Genomic DNA, 25,223 nt, shown 5'->3' with positions numbered 1-25,223 from the left:
ACTAATCACTCTCGAATAACAAGGAATACTTGTAACGTATAACGAATATCGTGGAGGCCGGCGGCAGTGTCATAATAAAAATAATGATGTGACATAAAAAAAGAAAGAAAGAAAACAGAAAACAAAATGAAGGAAAAGAAGAAAGAATGTATGAAAGAATAAGCGAAATCCAGAGCATTGCCACAAAATATTGTATATATTTTTCTCTTTCTATATGTGTGTGTGTGTGTGGGTGTGTGTCATAAATCTTTCATTGATTGCAAAAGAAGACATCGAAGACAACGTCAATGTTGAGGGTTTGGGGTTTTGTGGTTCGTGGCGGTGGTGGCTTTGGGCCAGTGGGTGGGGAGTGTGGGGTTATGGGTGGTGTTGTATGTTTGAGTATTGGGGCGTTTGCTTTTGGTGTCTTGTGGCAAGAAGCGAAATTGTATAAAGCGGCAAAGCTGAAATAGATATAAATATTTTAGCCATTGTCGTGTCACCACCATCGATGGCAGCCAGCAGAAATGTTTGTTGCGGATAGGAGAGGTATCGGGGCCTGACAAGGGTAGGGCAAGGTAAAACGAGGCTGTTGCTCTTTATTTTTATAACCAATACATACCTACATACACACTCACACTCGCACTCACACACATAAGAACCGATTTTTGTGTTCAACAGAGGAAATACTCTTTGATTGGCAGACGGGTAATTAGACATTAGATCACATTAAAAAAATACACTTACAAATTATTAAGTATTATATATTATATTCCTTTCCACAAAGCATCCTTCTAAACGTTTACAGTATTGGAAAAGGGCTTTTTAGATCATTTAATGGAATTATAATTATAATATAAGACTGAACTAAGATAAACTAATTATTTTTGGATATCAATTGTTATTGTTTTCTTCTTATTTTGTTTATTCTAAACAGTTTTTCAAGAATTCTTTATACATAGCTTGTGAGCAAATGACATAATCAGTCGAATTTGCCATGAACTTCTATAGATTCTTGCCTTTAAGGGTATAAGAAAGAGTGTTCTAAGGATCAATCGTCTTGCGGCAAATGCGTGTGTGTGTGTGTGTCAGAGTGTAAAGGTGTGAGTAGGAGTATGTGTGGCTGTGCTGGTTTCTTTTTATTTTTGTATTTTTATAGGAGTTCGTTTATCTTGTTTATCGTGGATTTCATTATGGCTCTGTGGTTGCATGTCTTTTGCTTTGCGGTGGCTTATGCCGCCATTCGATTTTCAAAATGTAAATCTCTTGTCGTCGTCCTTCTTATCTTCTTGCTCATCCTGGTCGTCTTCGTTGTCGTCGTCGTCGTCGTCGTCGTTTGTCAACATGTCGACTGCGCTGATTGGTGATTTTGATCTGAATTATTAAGTTGCTTTTAATGCGTTTGCTTTTGGCTCTTTTCTCTGGTTCTCTCTCTTTTACTCTCCGTCTCCCAATTTGTGTGTGTGTGTGTGTGTGTGTGTGTGTGTGTGTGTGGGGTGTTGATTTTATGTCGTTTTGAGTGAGAAACAAAGGATGTACCAGGAGCAACAACCAAAGCGGATCATTAGGCAATTGCCTTATTGTTATTCTGGTCAATTTTCGATTTTCCTTTTCATATTACAAAACTTGTTTCAAAGCAATTCGGCTTATTGTTTTTTCTTGTTTGTCGTTTTAGCCTTAGTTAAGGGTTATTGAAGGTCGCTTAACAAGTGCTCAGGACTAATTAAGTTGCCCATTAAACATCTCTCGAAATCTTAATACGCTAGGACTAGAACAAATTAAAAATTACGATTCTGGAAAGTGATATGAAACCTTCACTTTCTTACAAAACAAGCCCAGTATTCTCTAAAGGAAAAAAGGACAAAAGAACATACCTAAGGAAAATGAGAATTTTCCCATAAAAAGGAATGCAAGCAAATTAAAAGTGCTCGAATTGGACAACACAACGAATAATAGTTAGAAAGATAGAGAATGAATATAAAGACGACTAAGCCAATTGCAATTGTTCATTGTTAAATTGTTCACATTTTTTTTTTTTGCTTTCCTGTTGAAATAAAAAAAATTTATTAGAATATATGTATATGTATATCTGACGTTTGGTACATTGCTCTATAACCATAACCATTTTCATTCGCTCGGTTGTCTCTATCTATATTTTGTATCTGTATCTTTCCTATCTCCCTTTGTCGCTCTCACTTTCTCAGCAATTTCTCATTTCAATGTTATTTATTCCTGCACAAATAATAAGAGAAACATGCCCATGTCGAAGCCAGGAGAAGTCAGAATCCTTACAAATGTATTGCCCCGCTTTGCCTCCGCAGGCCATGGCGTTGACTTCATAAATATGCCAAACCGGACTCTATCAAAATGCCTGTATAAGGAGCCATATATAGTAGTAGGAAGGGCTAAACAAAATGGAATGGGATGGGGCGCTCCAATGGGTCGGTATGCTGGCTTGTAAGCAAAAGTTGAACATAAACTAAGCAAGTAAATTGAGACACGACGGACACGTGAGTTTGATAGATTGAAGGATATACACACACACACAGACTGAGTGGGGAGGGGATGAGGAAAGAAAAACGTTGCCTAGCATCACATCCTTGTGCTGTTGTTGTATGCGTATTTCATTAACGTCGCCTTTGAAAATCCATTCATTTATCAAAAGAGCCAACTTGAACTTTACGCAGATACTGCAACAATTTGGCCTAGGCGAGCTGAGGCAAGAACCAAACGATTCAGCTAACCCACCAAATGAACCCCTCAACGTTTGCCTCGTAAAAACGCTCAAAACGAACACCAACAACAACAACAAAAAAAGGGATCAATGAAGTGTATGTGCCTAAGAATCTGTCATTTATGACACATGACATACTTTATGAGCCTGACCAGAACTAGAACCAAAAGCCAGAACCAACAACAGCAGACGAAGTAACGGCAGCAGCTACGATAATAAAGATAAGCCCAAAGAAAGAATGAAAGAAACTTGGCCCAAAAATGCAATTGAAAGTTTGGTTTTTTTTCTCTCTCTTTCTCTCCCTCCCTTTCTCACTCTCTCACACTCTGCCCTCATTTCGTTGATGTTGTTATTGCTCTTCGTGTCTATATTTGTAACTCTTGAAATCAGCTCGTAAATCTCATAGACTTTAGCCTTATCAAAGACATTGACATTGCCTTGTGTGGATTGTTGCCTGTTTTGTGGCATGTAATCCTTTTTTTTAACCCCCGTCTCCGTCTCTGTCACCGCCATCGGTTCTTTTGCTCGCTCGTAAAGCGCCTGGGAGTTTATGTATATAGATATATACATATGAATATATTTATGACACTGCCATGTTATACACATACTTATGAATATGAGTTCTAAGAGCCAAGAACACACACACACACACACACGCATATCCCACATTAAGGCGCTAATTTAGTCAGAGCAGATTGAAGCAATATTCTTTTCGATTTGCATATAAACAAGAAACTGTCAATTCATCAAAATTCTATAGCAAAATATTCAATACTCTCAGAGTAACTTTGATCTAAGGGACAAGTATAACCGTACATAATAGATAAATAGTTCTATTCAAAGTCATTTGACACTTTTGAATAGATTGAGTTAAAGATTTGTGACCAAATGTAGATGAAAAGGTTTTAGTTGCCAAGTTAATAAGCCCATCGATTGGTGGCTGTATTCTGTTTGGCATTTGGTTCAAGCAATTTAATTGCCAGTACCTCAATTCACAAAAATAGCTAATGAGATATAAATTGTATACTAGAGATGAATAACTTTTAAGAATGTATAAGGACTGAATGAAAGAAAGAGAGAGTCTTCAAGCTTTGGATGGTTGTCCTTTGTACCAACCTGAATGGGGCCCCAAAGAAAGATGGAGTTGGAAAGAAGTCTTTTTGAGTCGTTTAGTGTGTGTGATTAAGTGGTAGATCCTTAGTAATGATAGTCGTTGTCAGTAATCCTTTGAATGACCAAATTGCTTAACTAACTAGTTTAACAATTTAGCCGCAATACTTAGTGCAGGGTATACATCAACTATCATTGATTGAATTATCATATCTTTTCGATTTATTTTTGCATAAATTACATTGAGAGAATGGTAGGAGAATTAAAAACTTTTGCATCTCTCTCATTTCTTCTCATTTTGATGTAATAAAAATGCAAATTGATTGAAAGAAATCATTGATTTAAAGCTAGAACTTGAGATAGACTCTTTACTCTCTGCTAAATAGACATTTCACACCAAAAAGCGCACACATGCAAAAAAATAGACAGACACAGAGTGGGAAGGAGAGAGAAAGTGAGAGAAAAATAATATGTAGACATGTCCTTTGGTCAAATTGTAACAATTGCTCGCACTGACCTCTCTTGGACATCGGTCAGGAAGTTAGCCAACAAAAGGTTCTCAATTTCAATTTAGACAGCAATTGTGTTATGCTAAAAAGGATCTACTGTTTTTGTATAATTTCCTGGTGGCAACGCGAAAGGACTATGCATACAATCAAATAAAGTCACGCTGCCGCTTTAACATTTGCGGTCAATGGGAATGAGAGAACTGGAAGGGGGCGTGGAGAAACTGTAGTGATGGACAGGTAACTGGGATTTTGGGGTGGCAATTTTTCGACAGTTACTCGATATGCTGGACTGTGGGCACGGCAGTGGGGGTTGGTGCTGGCGGATGCCAACAAACTTGCAAAAGGCTGCAGGACATGTGCACGAAATTAATTTGCAGGGTAGCCGAATGAAGGACGCACATACACATGTGTGTGTGTGTGTGTGTGTGGGTGGGGGGAGTTAAGGGAGTGGACATTGACGCTCTTTTAATCCAACATGATATCACCCGCAAAATGCAAAGCGGACGGAACAGAAACTGAAAATCAAACTGAAGCAGGACATCCACATGGACCTGGATGTCGACCTGGACGAGAAACCCAGAACCAGTATGTGTATGTGTATGGATGCGGAGATGGACATAGGTATGGACATGGACACCGACACGGACATGGACATGGACATGGACATGGACACGGACACGGACACTTGGCGACTGCAAAAATCCGAAAGCGGATTAAACGTATTCGTGAGAATTCGTCAACGATTTCACACCTGTTCGACAGTTAGCCAGTCAGACAGCCAGATAGACAGACAGACTTTTGGGTAGACGAATGGATAGGCGGACGGACAGAGCCAGGCCAGGCTATGGCAGGCCAGGCTGTTGTGTTCAGGCGGCATAAAATGCCAATTAGAATTTCAAGTTCGCAGCCCGCTGACTCGCCTTGGGCCTGTCAGAAGCTCTCTCTCTCTTTCTCTCTTTACGTCTCTCTTTCTCTCTCTATTTCTGTCTGTCTTTCGACTTTTCGCAACACAAATTGTTTATGGCCCCCAGGGTACCTTTATTAACTTTATGGCCAGTTGGCGCTGGAGAACCTGACCCGACCTGACCTGACGTAAGCCCGGTATCCTCTTCACCGCTAGCCTTAACTTTCCATTTTTATGCGCTTCGATTTGGGGGGCCGAGGGTTTCCCACACCTCCATCTTGATCTTCTTCTCATTCTACTCCATGCCTTTACCATTTTGCTGTTGCTGCCTTTTTTTTTTGGTTTTTCTTGTTGGTCAACGCGTAACGCGGAAATGCACTCAAAATATTAAATGCTTCAGTAGTTTGCAATTATTGCCTTGCCCTTGTGCTTAATTCATAATACCCAGGGAAATGGAAATGGAGCTGGACCAGGGAGTTGGGAAGAGAAGCAGCAGGAGGAGAAGGAACTGGGATAAGTCCCAAACGAAGAGAGTTTGAGAGTGAACACAGCTGGATTGGCGTGGTATGGCTGGCTCTATACGATCCAATGCCATGCCATGACATGAGAGCAAGGACGAGGTAGCTGCAGGCAGGACAGGGAGATGTGGAGCTGGAAAGTTGAGAAAATTAATTGTGAATTGCAGCTGGGCGCATAAATTGTGAGTTGACCAACTGTTCGTCGGTTGGCGGGGTGGTCGAGGGATGGGGGTATATACTACCTATATTAATTCCATGAAAAGAGGAATTATCACGATTATGTTTAAGACTTTAAAACAATTAATATTGATTGAAACTTGAAAGAATTGTATTGCCATTTAGCCACTACTCCATTACCTCTAAAGTATTTGTGGCCTTCTTTAATATGATTTTCATTGACTAGGCCATATTATTATCCTTTAGTGTCTTATATGATTGATAATTTTCTGAAATTAATACAAAGAAGCATCTCCATTTGGAATTTTAGTTAGAACATTACTCACACCAAGAAACGAGTTAAACACTCGATTTGTTTGCTCCCTTGTGGTTGAGTTCTGACTCCTGTTGACAAAAAACAGAAATTTATATGTATGTAGATTTATATGTAGGTATATACAATATATATATGTACTTATACGAGGGCATAATCATAAAAATGCCTGAAAAATGCCGATTAAATCTTTATTTTCTGCCTGGGCGCACGCAACCAACAAGGCCAGAAGGGGAAAACGACAAAAAAACCAAGACGAGATGAAGTGAATGAGGGGAGAAACTGCTAAAGAGACACAGTGTGAGTGAGAGAGAGAGAGAGAGAGAGAAATCGTGAGATGGGGTAAGAGGGCGGGTTGCTAGGATATTTGGTTACACATTTTTAAAGCCGTCTGACTGACTGTTGACAGACATGTGACAGACGAGAAGGGGTTTACTTTTTTCTTTTCGCCTTCGTTCTTCATCTCATTTTGATACCCTTGCCAAAACAAATAAGGGTATGCATATATGTCGACGATTAATAAAGTTACCTATAGAAACATATTATTTATATTTTATCATGAGTTTCAAGTGGTTATGTATATTAAATGTATTCCTTCAGCTAAAGCTTTAAATTATAACGTAATAGTTTCATTTATATACTATTCTATTCTGTTTAGATACAGAGAAATCATTATTTCTTATCGTCCTTCTTTATAAAAATTGCAATTTAAGAACAAAAGTATCCATCTAGATGCGAATCTCAAAGATTTGCTTTGAACTGTGAGCCCACATGGTCGATACTCATATAAGTATGAATAGTTGAATATATTCTATTGTCATATTACAGGGTATGTCCAATTTCTACACTTAATTTATTATTTTTTGGTTTTTTTTTTATTTTGTATATTTTGGTTTTGATCGTGCAACCTGATGATTTAATAACCTCGTCACAAACTGATTAGGAGTGACCGAAATGGGTGGGGTTGAGGGTGGTGTGGAGGGTGGAGGATGTTGTGGGCCTTGGTCATGGCAATGGGAATCGGATGGAATGCGAAAAAAAAGTATGTTATATGGCAATGGGGTAGCAAATATCTGCTGACAAAAACTAACCACCTCTCGGCCGCCTTTTGCATCTTTGTTGTCACCACAGCAGGAGTACATAGTTTCATGGATATTCTGGCCTCCGTCTGTGTGTGTGTGTGTGTGTGCAACGTGTGTGTGATTGATGACAACTCGAATAAGCGATGATTGATGCTTATTTTACACTTTTCGTTACAACACACACATACACACGCAGAAAGAGACACGGGCGACACATGTTTATTTATGTATGTGTGTGTGTGAGTGTGTGTGTGTGTTACATATCGGGGATTATTATGAGCACACGTTCGAGCGTCTCCAGACAACGCTGACGACGAGCCGCCGTCGCCGCCATCATCATCATCAATGTCACCCGTTTTGGGTGGCACACACACACATAGAAAAAATCTCTTTCTTTTCCTGGTTTGCCCCTCTCTTTCCGCTCTATCTCCGCCTCTCTATCCCCTTCTCACTCTCTATCACTGTGTGTTCAGTGTATTAGTAATTGTTGGTAACTATGTAGCTCTTCTTGTGGTTTGCTTATTGCCGTTCAGCAATACATCATCGACTGGTTGACGGCCCTGCAGACCAGAGACGACCCCAATTCACTCACCCCAAACCCATACAGCACCTTTAACACACACACACACACACACACTCTCAATTTGACGAATGCCTGGTAAATGCAATTTAAATTGCCTTTACCAACTAGTATGTATATTCTTTAGTCTTGTCTAGACTTTTAGCTATTGTATGCCGCATCCATGACATTGGCAAGGTAAAGCCATCATCATCTTGAAATTTCAACTTCATTCGATATGCAAAATGTATCATAAATTATTTCAAAAATATAAATCTCTACTTATGGTTGGGATTTAACTTACTTTACCTATTGATTAACTGACACAAGACAAAATGCCAAAATGATTGTCAGGTGTCTCGAAGAGGACAGGCTATTACATGGGATTTAATTCATATGGACAAACATCTGTGTTGTGTTTGTGTTTTTATACCATACACCCATAGGGTGAAATGGTATATTAAAGTCGCCAAAATGTATGTAACAGGCAGAAGGAAGCTTCTCCGACCCTATAAAGTATATATATTCTTGATCAGGATGAATAGCCGAGTCGATCTAGCCATGTCCGTCTGTCCGTCCGTCCGTCCGTCCGTCCGTCCGTCCGTCCGTCCGTCCGTCCGTATGAACACGCAGATCTCGGAGACTATAAGAGCTAGAGCCACCAAATTTGGTATGTATACTCGTGTAGTATGCACATGTTCAGAGTTAATTGGAATTTCGGCCACGCCCCCTTACGCCCCCAGGAATCACATAAAACTGTTTTTCTTAAAAAGTATAACAGCTAGAGACATCAAATTTGGTTTATATACTCGTTTAGTTGGCGCGCAGAAACTAATTGTTTAAACTTTTTGCCACGCCCCCTTCCGCCCCCGGAATTTACATAAAACTGATTTTCTTAAAAACTATGACAGCTACCGACATCAAATTTGGTATGCAGACTAGTTTAATAGACGCGCAGAAACTGGCTATTTAAAAATTTTGCCACGCCCACTTCCTCCCCCGCAAATCAAACAAAACTGATTTTATCAAAAACAAACAAAGCTAAAGTCACCAAATTTAGTATGTATACTGGCTTAGTATTCGCGCAGAGTATATATATTTTCATATTTTGCCACGCCCACTTCCGCCTCCATAATTAAGAAAAAAACCGATTTTCTCCTGTAGTTTTTTGACTATCGCATTCAAATTCGGCAGACTAATTAATCTTATCTATTTCTACAAAACTACCAAATTTTATTGAAATCGGACTAGAAACATGCAAAATATGCGTATGAACGTATTTTACTACGCGGTCCACAAGGCCAGAATTGGCCGTTGGCTAGTAGCGGCGCTAGAGTGCTCGTGTGTTCGTAGAGTGAGCGAGATAGCACATAGTATGAAACATGTAAAAACAATTTAATAGACATACATATGTACATTTGGTTTTCGAAATTTAAAAAAATTTGTTTCACCTGGTGTATGGTATACCCGAGTCGACGAGTCGACTTACTTGCTTCATTTTTGTTTTACAACAAATCAATAAAATAGAATTTAAAATTAATCTATTTATGAGTAACCGATTCGATTAAAAGAATGGTATAACAATTGAAGTTCTAAAAGCCAAAGTATTGGTCAGATTGATTCGATTCCTTGATCCAAACTAATTGCTACGTTTTGAATTGTTCAGCATTAGGCATTAGAAAATCTCATGTTAACTTATGAAACTTCAGAGCAAATTTATTGAGATTGTAAATGATCATCATTATCATTTAATAAAATCTTAAAACTATATTGTTCAGGAGAAAAAAAAAAACGACGACGACCAAAAAAAAAACCTATGTATAGTTGAAAATTTGGATAGCCTCAATTTGGGGTATTTTGTTTTGGCACTTGTTAGGGGACCTGAGCAGCCAACTCCTGTGGCTCCTGCTTTTGCTCCAGATGATCTCTGGCCTCTTCTATTATGTAAACCGATACAGAGGCAGGGGCAGTGCCAGGACGATAGTGTTGCTGGTGATTGGAATCCACTGTGGGAATCGGCCAGAGCTGGTAAATGGTAAAAATGGTAAAATTTCACTGTCACTGTAATCAACTTCTGACTCACCCGTCGATGCTGTCGACGAAAACGATGTCGATGCACTTGGGCCAACTTGCCGCTACTTAGGATAGACCGTTTGCGTCGCTGCCATGATTCCATATTCATGTCGTACTTAATGCGCTGCTCGAGACTCGATGCTTGGCTAAGCAATTGCCGCTGCAGCCAGATAATGCCACGCCAACGATCTTGCTCATTGTCCATGTGACAAATATGTAAAGGGCAATTGCAAGACTTGGCCAAATGTTCTAAATGAAACGTGTGCTCAATGTCGTACAACTGTACACCATCGCGTTCCTGGCGGGCTACCAGGAGCACAGGTTTCCCACTTAGAGCAGTGCCTTGCAGACATTTCGCTAGCCGATCAAAAGTCAATTGCAAATCATCGATGTCCAGACTAAGGTCAAAGCAAAAAATCAGACCATGAGCCGAGGCATAGTAGTGGGGCCAGATTCGTTGCATTTCCTCATTACCACCAATTTCGGTTAGAGAGAGATTAACCGGATGCGGTGCCTGGCCAATGGCTGGCATTTCCATGCGATAGCAGCGGACTCCATTCGTTGGCTCTGTATCCTGGGCCTGGCGTTTGCTGCCGCTAAGCAAATGACCCAATTGGGTTTTTCCACTTTGCGCCTGGCCAAGAATTAATACCTTGAATTGCTTTGGCTGCGCTGAGAGTGTATTGGCAGTGACAGTTTGCGGCAAGGATGTTGTTGTAGATGAATCCCATGACGAGGAGCAGCAGCAGCAGCAGCAAGAGAAGCACCTTTGACCCATTCAGCACATTTTTTTGTGGTTTTTAATTGAGATTTCGCTTTGTTTTTATTTTATGCACCGAAGCAAGTGAAACAGCGGGTTCTATTCATGTCAGCTGACTTGGCCCAACAAATGTGGGGCGGTTGGCGGTTGTCCTGGGCAACGTGGCACAACGTGGGTGTTGTGGTCACTGTTGTTGTCCTGGTCCACGGTTATGGCCCCGTTGTCAAGGAAAACGTTTCAATATGGCAAAACCGTTGGAAAATTTTGAAAGTAATTCAATCTAACTCTACTGTAAACGAGAAAAGCTCTTTAAAAGCTCTGTATGTTACTGTTATGCCAAGTCCTTAGCTTAATGCAAAGAAGTTTCGAATGTTTCCATGTTTTTCGAGGACCCTCGTGCGTTAGATGGCGCTTTTTAATGTCCCAAAAAAACAAAATATGGGGTATTCATTTCAAATTGGTGAATTTTCTTTTAATGGGATTTTTATTAACGCAATATACATAGATGGAGATTTTGAATCCAAAATACGACTTGACCTTAAAAAAATGTAAGCTTGAAGTTTCATTTTACAGAAATTGCTAGTAAAATAAAACTCTGGTGCAAAACTATGTGAGTCAGTTATGCAGGGTGTCGGTTAGACTGGCACATCCGTGACAGACGAAATGTCGCATACCAAAGTGATTTTAATATTTATCAGAAAGTGAGCCGCATTGATGATGTTATCGTTATTGTTGTTGTTCTGTTCTCGCTCCTCTGCCCCTGATTGATGTTGAAAATGTCTAGAACGCATCAGAATTTTGAAGGCGGGCTTGGTAACTTTGACAAAGCCAAGAATGGCCAAACCAATTAGATAACTCATGACAAAGACGCCAATTAGGCCACATGGCCACTTGCCATACCGCAGGTCACGGATACACATAACGTTGAGTAGAACTTGAATCACTTGGTGCATCAGAATTTCCAAGCGCCATTGGAGCAGTATTGAACCGATGTCAGTCAGTAGGGCACATGTCACCATTTCATAAAAGATTCGCGCCGCAGCAGGCAGACGTAAAAACTTTCGGGGAACGAGATTGCAATCATGCCAGAAGATTACCATTGATGTAAATACTATCCAACTGGCTATATTGGGAGTGGTGGAACATTCATCATTGGTTGAAATTGAGATTCCAAGAATTTGAGGCAAAATTGAAGTAGCTAATGCCACTAATGAGACCATTTTAGGGATGTTTTAGTATGGTGTCTAATATAAGTGTAAGTGTGAATTGGAAACGATAAATTTTTTGTTAGTTCTATTTACGCTTAAACATTTTCCGTGTACAACCGTTAATGTAAAATGTAAAACTGAATAAAACCTCACTACGATCTAGACACATTGATTATTTAGAAAGCAAAACTAACTAGATTAAGGTTGTTTTTAAATCATTTCTCAACCTTTTGATTCTTGGCAGAGATAACTTTTCTATGTATGACACATTTTACCTGAGATCCATATTTTGGTTAGTTTGTTCAAGGAAAATCAAAAGACGAAAGGCGGACTTACACACATGATGACTTTAGAGACAGTTACTATTTCAGTTATGTATTTATTTTTCTTTTTTGGTTCCCTTCTCATCTAATTTGATTTGAATTTCAAATTTCTTACGTGCCTGCCCTCTTGTCGTTGTTTGCTTTTGTAGAATTTTGCATTTCACACACAAAACATATGTACATAATGTACCTTTGATGAGGCATAACAGCGATTTTGTAACCTTTGGTTAAAAGAAGCCGTGAACTCTTGATACATTCGCCCTAATCGCTGTTTGGGCCATGTTTGCATAGGTTAGGCTTTCGTTCTCGCTCTCCCTGTCTCTCGTTAAGCCTTTAGAAAACATAGTGTCTGCGTCTTGCGGTTGTGGCTACTCTTTTGTATTATTTCATTGCATTTTGGGGTAGAGCTCTAGTTCCAGTTTCGTTTCGTTTACCATACGTTCTTCAGCCATAAGCAAATTGAAAAGTAAGCAAGCTAAACGTTCGTCGAACTTCGGCCCATACAACGAAATTGTCTGGTAGCCTTGAGGCAAGGCTTTTGTGTTCCTCCGGCTGGGTGGCAGCTGACTGCCCGCTTTATACCCTAAAGCAAACCATCAAACCACCCAACCAGCCAACCAACCAACCAAGCGCCCACCCACCCACCTACCTATATGAATATCAAGTTGTGCTCTGCTGACATTAGTTTGCATGCCGTCGTCGTCCATTTTAATATGCGCATTAATGCGGCACAAAGCGGCGCGAAAAGTGACAACAAGAAGAGTGAGAAGCAGTTTGTTAGGGGTGGAGTAAGAGAGTAGGAGTAATAGGTGGATGGAGCAAATGGCAAAGGGATGTGCGGATCTGTATGTGACTGGGAGTTAGAGTTGGTGGAGGTAAGGCATATGCAAATACCTGGCTGCTGGAGCACGAGTTGATTGCATCCACATGCCTCAAACATTCCATTTAAAGGTAACACACACATCCACATGGACCCACGGACATATGGGAGGCAGTCAAAGCGAGGCGAGAATGGAGAATTTGTTAGAATCTGAATATTAAAGATACCGTGGAAATTACAGTGAAACAATTTCCATTGGGTTCTAAACGATTACTCTTCAAAATTGAATAAATTTCTTTCAAACACTCTAGTTTTGCTTTCAATTAAAGTTCCCATTTGTATTGAAGGGGAATAAGTTGAAATTGGAAATTGGTTGCCTTCATATCGATTGTATCGATCGATCGTTCCATTGAATTTGTGAAGAAATACTTAAGAAATGGGAAATGTTTAAAACGAAATAAAGAAGACGGTTTGCGGCAGAAACAAGTAGACATTTTAAAGGCAAATACGAAACCCTTTCAAAACATTTATGGCTTGGAATTTTTTGTTTTATTGTCCATCAAATAATGATTTTCTTTGTTCGACCCTCGTTGGCCGTTTCTCGCATACATATGGGAGAGCTATTAAGGTGTGGGTGGGTGTGTGGGTGTGTGTGTGTTTTCTAAAGCTTAAGTCAAATATTTGCAAGTGGCACTGTGTTTCTTTCCCACTCGCACTCCCTGTCCTTAGATTTCGCTGTCTCTGTCTCCATTGGGGCAAACACCAAAGCTAAATGAAGCGGCACCGGGCGTAATCATCGTTTGTCCTCCTGCGTGTCCTGCGGGCTGTATCCTGGTCCTGGCTGGCCACAAACAAAGTCAGCTTCAGCTTTAGCTTTAGCTTTTGCTTCATTCGATTATTTGTACGCAGCAGCATCATTTCGTTTGCTTTCCGGTTGTTTTCCTTTATCCTTCCCCTCTGACTCTCTCGGTTTCTCCGTACCAGCCACCCATACACCCGTATCCGTCGTTTCACTCAGACGCGGACTTGACTGCTCTTTGACTATAACTACGACTATGTGACTATGCCACACGGCGACGTCATCTTTCCTTCTTTCACTTCTTCTTCTTAGTGCTATTTTTTTTTTTGCTTGTGTTCCTTGCCAGCCTTTTTCTCGGCTTGCCGCTCACTTGTCGAGTCGTTCACCGTGCAAAGTTTAGCGGGCTTAGCTTGCCTTGGATTTCATTTCCGGCATGTTGCGGTTACGTTAAGTAACGGAGATTGCATCGCTAATGATGCAATTGTGTTTGGCGGAAATGAAAGCATTTCGGTTTTCGTGTGACGCGACTTGCGGCCAGAAAACGTACACCTAGACCCCATAACGATACCCTATATCCCGTACCCATATTCAGATCAGATCCGTAAGCCAATGAAGCTGAAGAAAAACGAATTGAAACAAACCAAACAGGGGGAATAAAACGGGAGCAAAATATGTATATGAAAACTACTTACTATGCGCAATGCTAATTGCATCTGTTCACTCAATGTCTCTCTTTCTCTCTCCACCTGTCTCTGTCCCTGCTTGACGGAAGTTCATAGGAAGTGAAAAGTGGAAGTGGTGATGCTCTCAAATGAGCTTGCATAATTGTTTAATTGAATAAGAATCGCATTGTATCGCATATTGGTGTGAGAGAAATTATAAGAATTGCTGAGTAGTCGGATGAAAAATATGTCAGATATATTAAAGTTTTATTTCAGAATTATTGTATTTATTTAGGCTCGTCAAAATTTTAGGTGTGTTTGGTTTTATATTAGATGAGGTGAGTTAAAAGTGGTGGCAAATAACTAAAGGAATTCCATTTTACCATCTCTGGAACTTTCACTGTGCAGCGGTAACAATAATATTAACAGAAAATCGACTGAAATGTGTTAAAAATTTAAACGTTATTCATAGTCAAAAGTTGAAATGGCTTGTCCACCGGGACATGATTTGGTGAACACTCCGGAGCATTTGCGTCCTGGCTTTCGCGGACAGCCTAGGCAATATGATCCCAGTGAATTTGGTCTTACCGGAAGAGAGGAATGGCAACATCCGCGAATGTTTCGTGATATGACATGTTTGTATAAAAAAAAAAAATAATTAGAACTTTTCGATATTCTAACAAATGCCGCCCTTACTCTAAGATGACACTAATGCCGCTGCCATGGAAACATTCCGTCAGGCCAATCAACCACGACGTCAAGCTTATGATTTACCGGCGGCACCTAATTTAAGTAATCTGCCTGAAGAATGCCTGGCAGATGTGAGCATGCCGTCTGATCACTTTACGGCAGAGTGCGAGGCCGATGCATCACCGCAGCAACAGCAGCTCTGCGACACCTCGTCACCAGCTGGTAGTACAGAGAGTAAAAACTATGTGGATACCATCTATGATGAGATTGTGAGTCGATTTAATAGCTTGCGAGAACGGATTGCCCGAGGAGATCAAATGATGCAATCAATGGGCAATGAAACAGATAAATGTGGAAATAAATCAACTAGCCGAGGACCACTTGTGAGTATAATTGGTTTGATTATCAAATGGTTCCATTCTCTTTTCACTCAGTCTTCTGGCGTGCAAACGAACCGGCGCAAAGTGATCACCACGCATTGTGATCCGTGCGGCAGTGTTACGAGTCAGATAGAAGAGACAAGTACTGTTTTGAACGATCAACGGCATTTGGATGATGTGCAACCACCCAGTTTCTTTAATGCCACCGATATGGGAGCTCAGCCTTTGGATTGTACACCAATGACATCAGGTGCCCCATATGCAAGTCCTGCCGGACGTCGTATTAATTTTAGTTTAATGGATCAATCGGAAAATTTGGATCAAATCACCATGCCATCGTTTCGTGACGATACTTTACCACCTACGATGAGCACACGGATAGGGCAACACAGATTTGCAACCGACGAATGCTTAACTGACGTCAGCGCTCCATCATTTGCCTATAGCGACTCTCCGCAATCAGGGAATGCCGCATTTCAAGATATTTCTGACATAACTCCACCATATTTAATCGAAACCAATGAGTGTCTGACTGATATGACTTTACCTACTTTTAGTAACAGGCCTCAGATGTCATCTATGCAATGTGAATATCAAATAGATGATGTCACAGCGCCATCCTTTAATCGAACAATGTCGCGAGAGGCGGGCTATTCACGTAGGCAGCAAAATATTAGTGAAATGTCGGCGCCATCATTTGCAAGTTCGGCACGTGGTGTAACCGCAGATCGTGAGTGCTTGCAAGATATGTCAATGCCGTCGTTTGCTGGCGTTTCGGGAGCTTATCGAAGCCCTCGAAAGTCAGAAGCATTCTCCACACCATCATCATTTGGCAGAGGACAAGCTTATAATGATTGCTTAGAGGACATGTCGATGCCTTCGTTTGGTGACATTTCGGGAGTATCCAGAGGCAGAAACTATCAGGAATTTATGCCTTCTCAAAATATAGGCGAAATCTCTGCTCCTACTTTTGGTAGCTCTGGTCGCCAACCAGTTTCCACTGATTGCCTGGAAGACATGACAACGCCCTCGTTTGGAGGTATCTCAGGAGCTTCCAGAGGAAGAAGTTCGCAAAGAAGACAGGTATCCATGCCCTCGCAAAATATTTGTGACGTTTCCGCTCCATCTTTTGGTGATTCTGGTCGTGGACCAGTTTCCAATGATTGCCTAGAAGACATGACAATGCCCTCGTTTGGTGGTGTTTCAGGAGCTTCCAGAGGAAGAAGTTCGCAAAGAAGACAGGTATCCATGCCCTCGCAAAATATTTGTGACGTTTCCGCTCCATCTTTTGGTGATTCTGGTCGTGGACCAGTTTCCAATGAATGCCTAGAAGACATGTCAGTTCCCTCGTTTGGAGGTGTTTCAGGAGCTTCCAGAGGTAGAAGTTTGCAAAGAAGACAGGTATCCATGCCCTCGCAAAATATTTGTGACGTTTCCGCTCCATCTTTTGGTGATTCTGGTCGTGGACCAGTTTCCAATGATTGCCTAGAAGACATGACAATGCCCTCGTTTGGTGGTGTTTCAGGAGCTTCCAGAGGAAGAAGTTCGCAAAGAAGACAGGTATCCATGCCCTCGCAAAATATTTGTGACGTTTCCGCTCCATCTTTTGGTGATTCTGGTCGTGGACCAGTTTCCAATGAATGCCTAGAAGACATGTCAGTTCCCTCGTTTGGAGGTGTTTCAGGAGCTTCCAGAGGTAGAAGTTTGCAAAGAAGACAGGTATCCATGCCCTCGCAAAATATTTGTGACGTTTCCGCTCCATCTTTTTGGTGATTCTGGTCGTGGACCAGTTTCCAATGATTGCCTAGAAGACATGACAATGCCCTCGTTTGGTGGTGTTTCAGGAGCTTCCAGAGGAAGAAGTTCGCAAAGAAGACAGGTATCCATGCCCTCGCAAAATATTTGTGACGTTTCCGCTCCATCTTTTGGTGATTCTGGTCGTGGACCAGTTTCCAATGAATGCCTAGAAGACATGTCAGTTCCCTCGTTTGGAGGTGTTTCAGGAGCTTCCAGAGGTAGAAGTTTGCAAAGAAGACAGGTATCCATGCCCTCGCAAAATATTTGTGACGTTTCCGCTCCATCTTTTGGTGATTCTGGTCGTGGACCAGTTTCCAATGATTGCCTAGAAGACATGACAATGCCCTCGTTTGGTGGTGTTTCAGGAGCTTCCAGGGGTAGAAGTTCGCAAAGAAGACAGGTATCCATGCCCTCGCAAAATATTTGTGACGTTTCCGCTCCATCTTTTGGTGATTCTGGTCGTGGACCAGTTTCCAATGATTGCCTAGAAGACATGACAATGCCCTCGTTTGGTGGTGTCTCAGGAGCTTCCAGAGGTAGAAGTTCGCAAAGAAGACAGGTCTCCATGCCCTCGCAAAATATTTGTGACGTTTCCGCTCCATCTTTTTGGTGATTCTGGTCGTGGACCAGTTTCCAATGATTGCCTAGAAGACATGACAATGCCCTCGTTTGGTGGTGTCTCAGGAGCTTCCAGAGGTAGAAGTTCGCAAAGAAGACAGGTCTCCATGCCCTCGCAAAATATTTGTGACGTTTCCGCTCCATCTTTTGGTGATTCTGGTCGTGGACCAGTTTCCAATGATTGCCTAGAAGACATGACAATGCCCTCGTTTGGTGGTGTTTCAGGAGCTTCCAGGGGTAGAAGTTCGCAAAGAAGACAGGTTTCCATGCCGTCGCAAAATATTTACGATATCTCCGCTCCATCCTTTGGTAGTTCGGGCCGGCGTCCAACTGCGACGAATTGCATAGAAGATCGATCGCCTTCATTTAGACAATCTCGAGCTAGGACTCGCCAAATGACATCACAAAACATTCAGGATATATCTGCTCCTTGTTTTCCCGATTCTGGTCATAGAACTATACCCACTGAATGCTTGGAGGATATGTCCATGCCTTCATTGGGTGTTTCACAGGGTGTATCTAGGAGACAAGATACTTTGCCCAGTCAGTGCTTGGAAGACATTAGTGCCCCGACATTCGAAAGAAGTATGTCCAGAGATCCTTCCCGTCGAACAACTTTCGCTTACACATCCAGAGAACGTACTACTGCTGCACCCTCATTTGGTGGAGTTTCAGCATCAACAATGAGAAGAACTCAACAAAGACAACAAATGGAAATGCCATCTCGGAATATTGGCGAAATATCTGCACCGTCTTTTAATAGTTCTGGTCGCTCTGGCCCAGTTGCCAATGAATGTTTGGAGGATCAGACAATGCCATCGTTTGGTGGTATTTCAGGAGCTTCTCGTCCCAGATATTCGCCGAGAGAACAAGCTTCGATGCCAACGCAAAATATACGCGACATTTCGGCCCCATCATTTGGAAATCAAAATCGAAGACACGTTACAGCGAGTGAATGCCTGGATGACATGACAATGCCATCCTTTGTTGAATCTTCGAACAATTCTAGAAGACAAGTGACATTGCCTAGTGAGTGTCTGAATGAAGTAAGTGCCCCAACGTTTGCAAGAAGTATGTCACGTGCTGCAAGTTCTCGACGAGGCCGAGGAGTTCTGCCATGCTCAACAAATGAGCAGCTGGATGACATGTCAATGCCCACATTCAGAGACATATCGAGTGTCAATTCCGGTCGTCGTCCCAACAGTGAGCCATCCTTCGCACCAGAATCGGATTGTGAATGCGTGGACGATGTTACCCCACTATCATTTGGGCAAAGTGCATCACGCGATCGACAGCAATCTATGCCTTCAACAAATATACGTGACATATCGGCGCCATTTTTCGGTGATTCCGGTAGAAACCCTATGACTAATGAATGTTTGGATGATATGCCAACGCCGTCTTCAAGGGCAAGAAGCCCCAGGAGACAGGCAAATATTTCAAACAGGCCGGGATCATTTAGAAGACCTCAGGAAAATGAGTGCTTAGAAGATATGTCAATGCCCTCATTTGGTGGAATATCAGGAGCTTCGCGAGCTAGAAGTCCTCGACAAGGGCAACAAGGCCAATCTATGCCGTCGCAGAACATTGGCGACATAACAGCACCATCATTTGGCAGTTCAAGTCCTGGACCTATGGTTGATGAATGCCTAAATGATATGACAATGCCATCGTTTGGGAACGTTTCGGGTGCACCTAGGAAACAAGTGACTTTACCAAGTGAACGTTTGGACCAGGTGACTGCACCGTCTTTCGCAAGGAGTATTCCACAACGCGGCACGTCGCAATTGCGTCGCAGACCCAGGTCTTTCGCTAGCTCAACAAGAACTGCCAGGGATCCTATGCCAAGTGAGTGTATAGAAGATATGCCTGTGCCTTCGTTTGCTGGAGTTTCAGGAGCTGGTCAAAGTAGACGACAAGGAAGGGCACAACAGCCAATGCCTTCGCAAAACATCTGCGATGAATCGGCCCCATCATACTTTAGTTCGAGACGTGGACCAGCCACTAATGAGTGCCTAGAGGACATGACAATGCCTTCGTTTGGTGGAGTTTCAGGTGCTTCTCAAGGTAGAGGGCAAGGAAGGTGGCAGCGGTCAATGCCTCTGCAAAACATCTGCGATGAATCGGCTCCATCATACTTTAGTTCGAGACGTGGACCAGCCACTAATGAATGCCTAGAGGACATGACAGCGCCTTCGTTTGGTGGTGTTTCTGGAGCTGGATTTGGGCAGCGCAATAAATCGCGCAGTCGAGGACTTGTTAATCCTTGCGTTCAACGACAACAGCGTTCCGCATCAGTACCAACTCCCATATTAGCTAGCACCAGAATAGCAGATGAGTGCTTAGAAAATGTGACCATGCCATCATTTGGCGGAGTCACTTCTCTGTTTAACGAGCATCAAACTGTCAATGGGGGATCGTACGATGTGAATCGATTGCGAAGGCAACGTTCAATGCCAGATAACCTGCCGAGCGAGTGTTTAGATGATGTTAGTGCTCCTAATATGGAAATGAGTATCGGAAGTCGTAGACCAAAAATTCCTAAGAAAGAGGCGGTCACCAATGAGCGTTTAGAAGATGTCACGATGTCGTCCTTACGACGGAATCATAGTTTTCCTTGCTTATCTGTGTCTCAGCAGCAGCAGCAAATTTCTGATATCTCAGCCCCTTCAATGGTCACCTCTAGCGTTCCAGCTCAATCGCAGGCCGCTCATACTTTTCCCTCGGAGCAAATAGAGAATATTAGTGCCCCATTTGATCCTCCGGAGGGTTCAAACAATTGTGAATGTGGTTCTGCTAAGGAGCTCTATGACAATCAAACTAGGACAGATAATACAAATTCAAGTCGACTGGAAGATGTTACCATGCCATCATACGAAGATATATCGTATTCGCCACGTCGCCATCAATTAACCATGCCCGGTGAGGATTTGAATGACATAACAGAGCCAGCTAAAGGGCGAAGTCGAAGTTCATTACGAAGAATTGATTCGGTTATGCCCAATGAACAATTGGAGGATATAAGTCAACCAGATTTTTATACTTCAAGTAGTCGCACGGATAACAGAATGACTTCTCGACCTGAAAACCTTGAAGATATTACCATGCCTTCACTGGCTGCTGATGTGACAGCCAAATCGTCGGCTTCCATACATCACGTTAGCTCTGAACAAAAGGTTACAAGACGTATGGTTAAACAATCACCTTCAGATCAATTGGCCGATGAGAGTGCCCCATCCATGTTGAATGACAGTGGGACAGTGGGTCAGTCTGTCAGTCCAGCTGTTGATGAAGTTCAGGAAGTTACAGTGAAGACATCGTCATCGGTCACTCGTATCTATATTAAGCCAACGGACTCCAATGGGCAACAGAATATACCGATACCTTCGTTGCCAGGGCGGAATGGGGGTCCAGGAGTAGGTTACCTTGTTCAGGGACCAGATCAACAGTTGATTACAATTACCTACGATGTGGATAACAGCCCGACTAACAATTTGCCATCATATCACCATTCGCAAGATGGACTACAATCGGCACACTCTAAGGGCAATGTATTTATCACAGACGTTACTGAACCGTCATATGCCCCATCCTATGATCCGACTCTCGAGAATGTTTATGATAATATGCAAGGCAATGGCGAAGCTACAAATAACACCTATCACGGATTCGATTCTATGCAAAATTATGTTCCATTCGATGAGCTAATAAGATCACCACGAACAGGACGGAATTCTCCTGTCCAAGGAAATGATGAATCACTACAAACTCCTCAACCGGTGCGTAGTGCGAATAGGGACACAGCACGTCGATCACCTGGTAGCCCTTGCCAAATGGTTAATACTAGCTATCCCTACGGCCAGCCGCGGTGCATAACCAGACGACCATGTTAATTGAACTGAGGATATTTATCTATCTCACTTTCAACAGATTTTTATGAATAATTTTATACATATTCTACGAAACGCACAAAATAAATGCAAATTTTGAAATGGTTAATGCTGATATCGATTGTTACTTTATTTATTATTTAGTCTTTACGCATGGCCATTTCTTTAGCCTCAACGCCGTCTTTAGTTATGATATACATTATGGTCGAATCGCCAGTGTAAATATCTCTATCATCAGCTATTTTCATTACATTGGCTGTTATGTCCATGGCATCTTTGATGGTTATAGGTTCCTTTAGGTTTTTTATCAAATAGTCCATTGCTGGGAGTATTAGTTTATAACCAGTTCCAGCTGCTTCGTATGCCTTACGCTGATGATGTCCAACGGGATCATAGCTGAAAACAGCTCCCTTACCGTTCCGATCAATGCCAGCCACAATATTCGACACGAAATAGGGAAAGAAACGATGCGAATACAACACTATCGACAGCATCTGAGCAAATGCATCGGTTGACATTCTTTTCGAATTATTTATCTGATACATGTGTATATTCTGTTTGACCACATTAACAACGGCCAAAGCATCGGCCCAGCAGCCAACTGAACCCATAACAGTCAATGGCATCAATTGAAAGAGTTTGTTTTGGTTGCGTGAGCATAAAACATCTTCATTCATCAATCGGGTATCACCAGCAATCGTGGCAAAATCTTCCCCAGCTATGGCCATTATAGTGCCACCATTGCATTCGTAAGGATCGTAGGATTGTGATTGAATGACAGGCAAGTCAGCTCTAGTAAAGAAATCAGCATCATCGAACCCGTTCATATTTCTTAAATGTTTCTGTGTTTATGAATTGTATATAATATTCTTGTATATATCCGAGTAACTATTTCGGAAATTCTTAATGAAAATTATTATTATAAAATATATACATATATTTTGTTTCTATTTTATAGAACTTGCTTTGTAGACGTTTTCAGAGATACTGAATGTTTGAAGCATAGCCTTAAACTCCTTACTTCGAAATATATAGCAAAGGAAGGTTTGTTTGTTGTTTTAGAAATACAATTATATTTTCAAGTTCAGACAATTTCGTCTAGGCAAGACTCCCACTGTGTGACCCGTCCAGTTCGTTTCTCAACAACGGATGGAAAAGTCTGGTACTGTTTTTGTTTTTTTGAAAGAAGTATCTGAATCGTAGATTCAAAGCTGCATGGCGTTAATGCTTTTCTAGTGAGTTTTTATGTCACTCCAACTAAGCTAAGTCATCAGAGTCGTTCTGCTAATTAATTAGCTCAACTCACTTTTCATTTCCATACCAACTACAATCTGCAACTGTTTCATTTACTCTTTCATCATCTCTGCTATCAGCTTGTTTCATCACCATTTCTGTTGTCTGGCGTTTTGTCATCGGTGTAGTTTATCACCAATGCTTTTAACACTAGTTTAACTCTTTCACACAAAAATTAATAAACAAACAGAGAGTAATAAAAAATTGTCAATAATTTACGACATATTGAGACAATTTCCGTGACACCAAAGAACTGAATGCAAAATAAATTTCCCTGTCACACAGCCAGAGAAAGAGAGAGAGAGAGAGAGAGAAAAAAGACAAAGAAAGAGAGAAAAACGAAAACCCCCAACATAAAATTGAAAACAAATAAGCTGAGAAATCAGGAAGCTTCACCGGAAACGCGTTCATTGTTAGCTTTTTTCGCCAAGCGTTGTTGAATGTTGTTGAGAGAGGGGGGTAAGGCATTTCCTTTTATTTTGTTGTTGTTGTTCGTATGTACATACATACGTATACGTCCATTTGTATGTATGTATTATATTTAATGTTTTGTTTTCAGTTGTGTTTTGCACTGCAAAAACTGGGTAAAGCCAAAGGTAAACGTAAATGCAAAGCGCACGCTTTTAAGCACGAGTTGGAAAGTGGAGAGAAAGGCAGTAGGGGAGGAGCAGATGGCATGTCGGGGAAATGGCAACCCAAAACAAGAGATGTGAAGCTATTTAAAAACAATTTATTTTTTTCTAGGGGAATGCCAGAGGCAACTCGAACTCGTCGTGACGGCGTTTTTCTCTGAATTTTTTATTTTTTGTTTTTCTGGGGGAAAAAAAAAAAAAAAAAAAAAAAATCGAGCATCAGAGGTATGCCAAACAAGAAGTGGATGTGCTTCAGATTGGTTTTCCAATTACTCAACATTTCAATGCAAATAACACACAGCCAAACACACACACACACACACACACACACACACACACACACACACATATGTACAGTGAAACAGAGAAAGCGAGAAAAAAGCAGAGAAAGGTGCAGATGAACCAAAAGATGGCAACCGAAAGCTGGGTCAGGTGAGTGGCAAAGCCAAACTCAAACTCGCAAACATTTCTTTCGATTTGTGTGTATGTGTGTGTGTGTGTGTGAATTTTTTTTTCTTTTCATTCTTTCGCTTGTTTTTGCCTTGCTTTCTTTTACCAAAGATAAAATTTCAATCACGTTTCCTCACTTTCCTCTAAAATAGCTGCCACATTCGTTCTCTTTCGCTCTCTCTGAGTGTGTTTGTGTGAATGTGTGATTGTGTGTGTGTTGCCCCATAAAACACGTGCTGGGAGACAGGTCATTCTGGAAGAAGGCTGATAATCGATTTGCAGTCGCCTGGCTTCTTTTGTTCCTTTTCGTTTCTCGCACCCAAACGCAAAAACGAATTTATACGAAATCGTCATCAGCTGCTGCCATAGATCATTCACAATCATTCAATGCTGATTTTAAGATAATCTTGCATTGATTTTATGTTTACTAAAAAAAAGTGTAGCATACTTTTGTGGCATTTCCGCCCAACTATAATACATTTGTAGTGTGGCATGGGCTTATTTAGTTTTCGAGCATAATTTGTTAAAAATTGTCAAGACAAGCAAATCTGTCTACTGTAAGGCCTGAATTCTTACAAAATGAAGCTTAGGAGAATAATGAGATAAAAAATTTGAACAAGCAATAGATTTTTTCAACATGGTTTGGAAAACTTAAAAATATATAAGAAATCATTTATGCCCAGGGCATGTAAAATTCGTGTTATTGCAATTTTAGATTCTATATTCTTTAACAATAATACTAAAAAAGTTACAAAAATGTACATACATATATTGTTATGTATACATACAATATCAGGATATATACGTTTACGTTATATTTTTTTGTATATACATACATACATGCGTATGTATATGTAAGTACATATGTATGTATGTATGTAAGAGGGAAATGTGCTTATTGTATTTCTCAGTCAAGTGGCAGTTGAAATGGCTTTAGCCTCAA

At 41.2% G+C, this 25,223-nt stretch overlaps 4 protein-coding genes across 4 annotated transcripts in view; 2 read left to right on the top strand and 2 right to left on the bottom strand.

Moving 5' to 3' along the window:
• Ten-a (tenascin accessory) overlaps window positions 1-25,223 on the top strand; it is a 250,355-nt gene that overhangs the window by 13,041 nt on the left and 212,091 nt on the right. The gene's annotated exons all lie outside the window — the stretch shown is intronic.
• On the bottom strand, window positions 9,758-11,028 carry LOC137585259 (ADP-ribosylation factor-like protein 6). Its single transcript, XM_068300967.1, has 2 exons — window positions 9,969-11,028; window positions 9,758-9,910 (listed from the first exon to the last, which is right to left on the bottom strand). The coding sequence occupies exons 1-2, from the start codon at window positions 10,734-10,736 to the stop codon at window positions 9,758-9,760; spliced, it is 921 nt and encodes a 306-aa protein (XP_068157068.1). The 5' UTR covers window positions 10,737-11,028.
• Window positions 12,903-22,020, top strand: LOC137585178 (uncharacterized). The gene is made up of 6 exons (XM_068300852.1): window positions 12,903-13,037; window positions 15,003-15,165; window positions 15,233-15,603; window positions 15,655-17,344; window positions 17,391-17,981; window positions 18,028-22,020. The coding sequence occupies exons 1-6, from the start codon at window positions 12,903-12,905 to the stop codon at window positions 21,906-21,908; spliced, it is 6,831 nt and encodes a 2,276-aa protein (XP_068156953.1). The 3' UTR covers window positions 21,909-22,020.
• LOC137585145 (proteasome subunit beta type-1-like) lies at window positions 22,046-22,732 on the bottom strand. The gene has a single exon (XM_068300807.1). It carries the CDS (start codon window positions 22,730-22,732, stop codon window positions 22,046-22,048), a length of 687 nt encoding a protein of 228 aa, XP_068156908.1.

Source organism: Drosophila tropicalis, unplaced genomic scaffold, assembly GCF_018151085.1.
Source record: "Drosophila tropicalis isolate 14030-0801.00 unplaced genomic scaffold, ASM1815108v1 contig_158, whole genome shotgun sequence".
Classification (NCBI taxonomy): Eukaryota; Metazoa; Arthropoda; class Insecta; order Diptera; family Drosophilidae; genus Drosophila; species Drosophila tropicalis.
This window is presented reverse-complemented; position numbering and strand designations above follow the sequence as displayed.